Source organism: Anthonomus grandis, chromosome 10 (genome assembly GCF_022605725.1).
Source record: "Anthonomus grandis grandis chromosome 10, icAntGran1.3, whole genome shotgun sequence".
In the NCBI taxonomy this organism is placed as follows: Eukaryota; Metazoa; Arthropoda; class Insecta; order Coleoptera; family Curculionidae; genus Anthonomus; species Anthonomus grandis.
This window is the reverse complement of record NC_065555.1, coordinates 9,202,582-9,212,221: the sequence shown is the minus strand read 5'-3', so window position 1 is coordinate 9,212,221 and position 9,640 is coordinate 9,202,582. Positions and strand designations below refer to the sequence as shown.

General features: G+C 32.9%; 1 protein-coding gene across 7 annotated transcripts in view; it reads right to left on the bottom strand.

Moving 5' to 3' along the window:
- Positions 1 to 830: 830 nt before the first annotated feature.
- The window catches only part of LOC126741702 (brain tumor protein), a 156,547-nt gene continuing 147,737 nt past the window's right edge, over positions 831 to 9,640 (bottom strand). For all 7 annotated transcript variants that reach the window (XM_050448230.1, XM_050448234.1, XM_050448237.1 and 4 more), the window contains exon 2: positions 831 to 6,401. In XM_050448230.1, the coding sequence (XP_050304187.1) occupies positions 3,932 to 6,382 (2,451 nt within the window). In that variant the 5' untranslated portion in view covers positions 6,383 to 6,401 and the 3' untranslated portion in view covers positions 831 to 3,931. The remainder of the gene's footprint in view (positions 6,402 to 9,640) is intronic.

Genomic DNA, 9,640 nt, shown 5'->3' with positions numbered 1-9,640 from the left:
GGGTATATTAAAAGAGTGTCTCATAATTTTGAGAAAAATGACCCAATTTTATTTTTAACAAAACCCTCCAGATATCCAAAAAAAATTGAATAATTCTGTCGTTTTTGTAATTAAAGTGTTCCAAATAAATGGCACTCTCATCCTTCTAAAATATTAATTTTTAATTCAAAACATTTTCAAGAAAATGTCTTGAATTATGTAGAAGGCATAAGAGTCTTTAAGGACAATCAAAGAAAGAAATAAACGGTTAAAAAATAATAATAAAATTGGGCTTAAATTGTAGATAAACAATAAGCAGAGTATCAAGGTTGCTTACTTATACACATATTTTTAATAATTCTATACAATTTTTATGCTGATCTCGCATTTTCCTCTTAACTATTGCTGCTACGATGTGAAGTTCCGAATTTGCTATAACTCTCTTACCAAACATTTTGAAAATCACTTTCAAAATTTATAAGATACTAATTGTCGTTTATGCTGTAAACATTAATGATATAATAGAATTTGACGGTTTTTCTGGATATCTCCGGTTGAATTGATCATACAAAGCATAAAATTGCGGCTTGCATGGTATTTTAATCTTTTTGTGATCCTGATAGCAGCTTTATCATGGATTTCAGTGCTTAGTGGTTTAAGTATTTTTCTTTAAAAAAATTATTCATCCACTATTTTTACTTTTCAAATTAAAACAAAAGAGTCTATCTACCACACACTTAAAAAAATGACCGACTAAATCAACACTACCAAAGCTAAAAACTCAAAACCAAAAAAAAACACTGATGGATAAAAAAATATGGATGGGAAAAGTTACTAAAAAAAACTAGTGGTAAACTGCAATTAATGGTATTATTAAGTAAAAAAGCATTTACAACAAAAAATCAAAGAAAAAAACAAAACAATGTACAAAATTGATATTAAGAACAAGTTTACCGTTAATAATAGTATAACAATATGTCTAAAATGTAAAAACTGGTACTGCGTATGGCTTGATTTTAAGCGAAAAAGGTTTTGGGTCACACTTGAAAATGTATGCATGTTTTAATTAAAATAATGATCAAAATTAAAGAAAAAAAAATCGAAAAAATTAAAAATTTAATCTAACAAATTGCAATAAATTAGAACTAATTCGTAACGATTTAATTGTTTTCGATTAATTTTTCGTCGCAAAATCCAACTCGACCTAACCGAATCAATAATACACACAAATGTGAACCAAAACCCAAACTACTGAGAGCCAGAGGTTTTTTTTTTGTAATATCCTTAACATATTTATAAAAATATAAAATATTCTTTATCCTAACCAGCAAATAATCTTCAGTTTCAGTTGAAAAAGGAATTCACGGAAACAGAAGCAAAAATAACATTTTATGCAAAAATATCAAAATAGTCATAAAAAATATATTTATCTTTTTTTTTTGTAACTGGCCTAGAATTAGCTTAAAATCAAGCCACTAGTGAAACTAAGGTAGGATTGAGATCTCTCAGCTTCACGGTTTTTATGCCTTTTTTTTTTCATAAATAACAACAAGTAAAAAAATATAAATAATGCATAAATTATAGTCAGACAAGGCACCGAATGAGCTGTCTGGTCCCATTAATGCACGGAAACCTGACATTAAGTACTTTGGTCTCAAGTCATTTCAAACATTGCAGCTAGTAACTACCCAGCCAAAATATACATTGCAGAATGGAATATTTAACTGGAAAACATTCATAATTTTTTTTCTTTTGGGTTGTGAAGGGATCTTATTTATGTTTAGTAGAACTTCTTGAGGTGAAGAGCTTTTTTTTCCAGTTAAATATAGTAAACTGTATGATTTTGCAGTAAAAATAAACACTTTGCATTAATGCTTATTTTGACCTTATTGTGATACACCTGTTTAGCTGAGACTACCAGGCCTGTCAAACAATAAATCCTTTATAAAAAAGGAGACTTTTTGCTTAACTAACAGAAAAAACGTTTTGTTCTTGATGGCTACTTCAAATGCTTATTCCCTCAGATTAAAAAAAATGTATTATGTAATGTTGTCACTATTGGCAGTTCTATTGACTGAGGTAGCTTTGAAAAATCTATTTAGAGCTGAAAACGTATAGCAATAATCCTAAGATAATACTGATTAAAAAATGGCTTGTGTACCAACCTTAGTTCCCTACTTTTAGTCCCTGCTGGCAATATTGAAAAGAACTCTCAAAACAACAAACAACAAAAAACGCGCCAGAATTTACATTTTGTATACTCAGTCTTTACCTAAATTCAACCCATATCACCAAAACTTGTTCTAACCTAGCTAGAGAGATTTGTTTAAATTCGCAATAAAAGTAAATTTTTAACTATAAATGAATAAACAACAGAACTACATTGTAATTTTCATTCGGATCTTAACTAATTGCCTAGATTAACTATAAAATAACAAAACAATAATAGATATAATAAACAACATAGAGAAACAGAAAAATATTGGAGTATGCAGTAATGGGACCCTATGCAAGCCCTGGTAGCATTAACTAAAAAAAACTTAAAAAAACACTAGCTACTAAGTAATAGTCTTGGGGTGCCGAAACACAAAAAACGCCCCTAGATTTTTTTGGTGAGGTTTTTGTAATTTAAAAGTAGTTATGAATAATACAAGAACAGAACAAACTAATTATTTACTGGAATTCCATTTCTTCATTTTTTTTTTGTTAAAAATATTTAGAGGCACAAGAAGACGTCGATAGTGATCGAATATCAAACAGAAAAACAATTTTTAATAGCAAAAAAAGTAAGAAATACATAATTATTCCTTTACATATTTCCTAAATTTGTTATTAAAAACAAATGGTCGACTACTAAACTTGGCAATCTAACTAAAGCCAAAAATACTTCCTGCACCAACATGAAATGGGCGTTCATTATCTTAAACTTGGCAGCATCAACAAACAAAATATATAAAAAAAACTACTACTAACTAAAAAAATAATAAAAAATAATGGTGGAAAAGTATTGCATGCACCATATGTACACTTGCAGTATCTTCACTTAAATAAAAAAAAAATAAAACAAACAAAACGCCGGCATATGAAAAAGCTTACATTAGGGCACGGCACACGATGTCTCGTACAGATGGCATGGTCATATTCGCAAAATAGATACTCGTTAATATATATCCAGATTCACGAATGAGGACTACAAAAATGGAACAATAACTAGCTCCTACTGGTAAATGATCCAGAGCCTGACCGAAAATCGTTTTTAAACCTATACAAAACCAAAATAAATAGTTTACAAAAACAAATTACTCAAGGGTATTTTATTCTGGAAACTTGTACAGGTTAACGGAAACTTCATGATAACTTTTCGTAAACAGCTCAAATGTAAAAAAAACCGTGTTTCATATTATTTTACGAATAGAAATGAAACCCAACTAATGGTAAGGTAAGGCAAAAGATCATTTATATAAGAGCTAAAAGACCTAAAACATAGTTTGTGGGGTGACTAGGGTCGCTAACAACGCGGCTTTCCGCAAATAACAATGCTCTATTTCTAAAGACATTCACAACATACACGCATATTAAAATAGATCATTATCATATCATACGATGATGCTCAATTATTACAACAACGGCCCAGGCACCTCGATGCTTGGCTTAACATGTCTAATTTCAATAATATCCCTGTTTTAAAAATTGATAATTTGGTCAATCAACATTGGTGTAGGGTTGTATCAAGCAAAACCCACGTCTGCTTCGACTTATCATCAATCGTTTCAAACGGTAAAATATAAAAATATCAACATCGAATACAAAACTATTACAATTTTAAGTATTGTTATAATTTCGACAACTAAATAATAAACGTTAACAGACCAGCTTTTAAGACCACTCCTTGTTCAAAAATGCATCAATAAAAAGTGAAGGGAATGGTTGTAGCTGGAACAAATGTAGTCGCCTATAGGCCGATAGGGGGTACCTGTACGTAGCGGTAGATGTACAGGCGATAGTCCTTGCTTGCCAATACCACAGATCCATCGTCCATAAGGGCCACGTCGAAGCATTGCGCATGCTTTACTTTACTTTCCAGTGCAGAAACAAGCTGGCCGTCTTGCGTGAAAATCGTTAAGTTGAAGTTATTATGGTTGTCAGCAATTAGAATCTCCCCATTGGCATTGATACCAACTCCAATAGGGTAATTGGTGATTCCTTCCCCACCAATCTGGCGCAGATATACGCCTTCGTAGCTAAATACTTTGACACAATGAGCTCTGTTGTCACTGATAAAGATTTCTTGTTTATCGTTCACTACAACACCGTTTGGAAACTCGAGATGTTTAGAGCAGCCGAATTTTTGAAGAACTGCGCCGGTTTGATCGAATATAATAACGCGCATAACTTTGCACTCGACAACAACAATACGTCCTTTATTGTCCACCGTGACTCCGCGCGGATGTTGTAAAATATTTGCTCCGAATTTGCGAACAAATTGTCCATATTGGTTATAGATTTGAATCTGGTGTGTTGGTGAACGCTCGGTAACGATAATATCTCCGGAAGTACGCACGACAGCAACTCTATTGGGGTATAACAGCTGCCCGTCGCGTTTACCGCATTCTCCGAACTGGAACTTAAACCTTCCTTCTTTGTCGAAAATTTGAATTCTGTGATTATTTGTATCGGCTACGATTATATCATTTTGGGCGTTGACTGCAACACCGCTGGGCTCAGTGAATTGTCCTTCCATAACCCCAAATTCTCCAAACTTGCAGTGGTAAATCATCTTTTGCCTCTTAATTTGACTCTTTGGGGGAAATATAGCTGCTGATAGCTTTGATGTCAAGTCCAACATGTGATCATTATGTGTAGATCCACTTAAAGCGTAAGGGTCAATACCATTCTGAAATATACTCTCATTGGTTCCTCCATTTGACCATTTTTCATAAGGGTTAATGCCATTGAGATTTAAATCTCCAATAGTAGTTGAAAATGGTCCTAGGCTATTGGCACTGCTAAATCTTTTGCTGAGAATATTGGACTCGAAGGGAGAAGTCGACTGGCTAGAATTTGCCATACTGAAAGGACAATGAATGGGACCGTTATTTAAGCTTCCGGAACTTCCATTTACACTGCTTCCACTAGAACTGCTACCCCCTGTAGGTCTAGCAATTGGTGGCTGCTTGCTAGGTCCTACAATGGCTTCCGAGTTGGATCGCACGTAACCAAAGGTATTACGAACACCAACTTGAATCGCTTGATAATTTGAGACGAATTCTAGCTCGCAAGCCGACTGTACGCTTTGATCCATGTTGTAACTCAACAAGCTTTGCAACTTCGAATCGAGAAGCTTTCTAAACATCAATATTTCAACCACACTAGCACATTTATTTAGGCGTTCAACAAAATCACAGGTTTTACTAATTTGTTCAACCGTTTCCTGTCCCTTTTGAGTAGCGACGTTAAGAGATATTTGTTTGGCTGAAAATACGCTCTCCAATTCCTTTAACAATTCTTGCTTGCGTTCTTCAAGCATTGACCGATAGAACTGAAAAGTTTCATTAATTTCATTTTGGGCCTTGTGATATTGCACCTGTAAACGGCTGTTTCCGTGCTCAATGTTTTTTAAGATGTTTTTGATGTCAGTAGCTTTCAGCTTAGCTTCTGAGATAGCATGTTGGATAGCTTCGATTTGTTTGGAACCAGCCTCACTAATCAATTCATGCTCATGCAAACCCATAGGATGATCCATATTTAAACATTCTTTACAAATTGGCACTGAGCAGGTCCTACAGTAATACTTGATCAATTCAGCCTTATGTCTGGGGCAGAACATACTTTTATCAGTGTTTGCACCGTTCGACAGGTTGGTAGTATTTGAAATACAGCCGTTTTTAGGTTCATCTTTGATTTCGGTGAGGCTGACCACACGGTGCCCTTCAAAGCAATGCATAAATTGATGAGCCATTAGACAGTTCGAACAAAGTAAGTTGGCACAATCTACGCAGCGGGCAACTGCGTCTAATTTTTTGTGTTTGCAACCGGTACAACGAGGTGCTGCTGGTTGAAAAGATTCGATCTGGTCCGTAAACAGCAAATTGTTTAGTATACCCTCTATAGATTCGGTATTACAGCGAGGACAAACTAACTTATTACGATCCAAGCAATGGTTACAGAACGTGTGGAAACAAGAAAGTAGTTTAGGATCGGTAACCGGTTCTCTGCACTGCTGGCAATGTATTTCTGTCGGGTCGCTATCTCTGTCTACTGAATCGCTCGCTGGTGGAGATGATCCACTTACTGAAAGGGGAGAATCTTCCAAAGGGGATAAAGACAAATAATCCACTGGGTCGCCAAAAGATCCTATTGAGTTTGCTGGTAAGGATTCTAGCGATGGTGTTGGTGATGCCATTTTCAATTACCCGTCATCCCTGAAACAAACAAAAAAGAAGGTTAGTATAGCTATATGTATTAAAAAAGTAAATATTAATAATGAATAAGGAATTAAGATCTTGAATATTCCTTTTTATTATGTAATGATGTTTGGGAGACGCAATTTTCAAAACAAAGGATAGGATGGACAAATGTAATAAAATATGAATTTTTTAAAGAGGAACGCTTCCACCGTACGAACACGTGCCAAGAAAAGCAAACCTTTAAATAACCTTTAAATCTTTTATAATGAATTTGAGTTTTTCCCACAGTTGCTGTTTTATTTTTAAATTCTTTAAACACAGAGTGTGCGGTGAATAGATGGGATACTTAAAATACGTACATATTTTACATATAATTCAAATGATTAAATATGAAGCATTAACCCTGAAAATACAGTGATTTGTGATAGACGAGAGGTCAAAAGTATCTGCTTAGTTAAAAATGGCTCATTTTATTAACTACATTTATAAAATATGGTAGCATACATTCAAATTAAAAAAAAAAAACAACCGATGGCGACACGTGTGAAAAAAAGCAATTAAGTATTATACGACCTACTATATTTTTAACAATCATAGTGAACAAATTACATTGAATTAATTACAAAAGCCGGTACCAAAACATGAGCATTACGTAGTTTAATGAATACAGCGATTTGTTGAACCTAGATTTGACGCAATTTTGTTACAAAAGCGTTTTTTTTCAATGGCGATGATCTGAGATGATCATTGACACTGAAGCGAATCGAAATTACAAAGTAACCTTACCTTAGTGATACGTTAAAAAAAAATAATGAGATTTCATATTTAGCTTATTTTAAATAATTATGTGGATACCGCGAAATACCTTTATATCTGTTTTTTAATATTCTAGTGCAAAAATACTTTTAGATATCGAATAAATAATATTCGTTAATTGTAGTTCTAAAAATCTAATAAGGGAAAATTACATTATACTTGGTGTTTGCATGATAATAAGGCAGATTAATATAATAATTTGTTATAATATGGCATTAAATATAACAAGCATTATCAACATTTAGTATGGTTTTTCCGGAAAAATAATCTGAATAAACAAAAACAGTCAGAGTTAGTGGGACAGGCGACATTAAGTCGGTAAAGATTAGAAAAAATAAGATTATAATACATTATAATATTGAACTATATTACAGATAAAATTAATCAAGTATCAATTGCTAATTTCATATATTTATTTGCAGACCAACTAATGGCTAATATAGTTTAGGTGATAAGATACTCAATACTCATATAGGCAGTGATACATAATAAAAAACTGAACTTAAATTATAAAAAAGGCGTGGTAACTTTCTTACAAATCATGCCTTTCTAAAGAATTTTAGTTGAATCAAACTGTTATCTGCCCAGCATTAATCACTGGGTATTATTCGTTAACCATGGATTCAGAAGAATTGCTTCGGAGTGGTTTAGATCCTTTTCGTCAGGTAGAAAAATTATTGTTCGTTCAATATGAAATTTATCTGATGTTTATTCAAAAGATTGATGTGTTTAGCAGGGTTCGGTGCTTGGCCCGATTTTATTCCTTCTATACATAAAATGGTATCTCTTGACATTCGAGGATACTTCATCATATTTTTATTTTAGGTTACCATTAGAGTAAATCATCATCAAGGAAAATCACATTCGACGATTTACTATGGGCTACTAAACAATGAGTAATGTTAATCTTTTATCCTTGAATATAGACAAAACTTAATTGTTTACCTAAGTGTGTACAGAACTGGTAATTATTAAAATTGGAAGTTATGGTTTCCTCCACCAATAATTTGTCAAAAAAATTTGTTCGCAAAATAGAATATTGGTCATTGATCGCTTTTAGTTTTTAAGGTAGAGGGACGTAAGTATTTTAATACGTATCAGATGTACTAGGCTCAGAAGTATACACAAGATATGTATCTCGTTTCTCGGTCACGGCGACACTACAATTAGGTACCCGAGCATCCCATAATTTAGAAAGCGTTATCATGTTAAATATAATAATATTACAATTCCTTCTAATTTCGCAAAAACCACGTGCCTATGTTTCGATTTACATTAACGTAAACCTGCTTATTTGCAACATCCCTGCGGTTTGTTAGCATCCGCTTTTCCCAGGCCAGAAAACTAGTCATTCATTCAGTTGACCTGAGACTATTCTCTAGAGGTCACAAAGCAATTGTAAAAACAGATTGCTTAATGTACAAAGAAAAATATATATCTTGGCAGGAATGTTCATTTTAAGAAGTTAACTGACTAGGAACTAATTTCGTATTTAACCAAAAATAAGGATTGTTACACGGAGAAACTGCTGCGTAATATAATAAAACGTCTAATGTTACGTTAGCCTTTAACATCGCTGCCCTATAAATATAATGTCACCTACGTATTATTTGGAAACCAAAACCTATTGCGGAAGTTCCGAGAAATATACAGCCTGTACATGACTTCAATTGACGTAAAAATCATGTTAGTGAAAAATTTACTTTTTTCGGTGTGCTATGGACATTGCAATGCTTTTAACTTCAACTTAAGCTATTGAACATGCATTTTAAAATAAGTACGTCTTTTAAAATAAATACCCAAAATACGCTTAGCAATGTGTAGATTCCAAAATGTATTGGTACGAGGAACTGAGTGGACCTATTTTCTTCAACAACAAGGTCCAATAATCAAAGTCAACCTTGGTATTAACTTTTGAGACACCTCTTATTTCATGTGTATATAGTGTATGTGACTGTGTTTTAGAGTAAGCTGTTAATTATTTATAACTTACTATAGTTTCCAAGCTTTAGTAAGTTATTACTTTTTTGGGGACTATAAGTAAGCTACTAAAGTAAGTCCATATAGTAACGAACGAAAATTGGTTTCTCTATAAGAACGTTCTCAAAACAAATCATATTGCAGTAATCACTTTTAGATAAGCAATTTATTTATAATAGTTTAAATAGTAGTATATTTTTAAAACATTAAATTCCAAGTTATAATTCCAACTCTTTATCAAACCACACTTATCTAAATAATTTCTAAACAGTTTAAAACTTGTATTGAAGATTATAAACCCCTAATACACAACATCAAATATTTGTCTGTCCTTGATAGCCTTTAGAGATAAATTCCAGAAATTCTCTCTGGACTAAAAAGTAAATTCGTTTCATAATTATACAGAGAAAATTGTAAAATTAATTAAAATCCTTAAATCAGCGGGATCAAAAGTTACT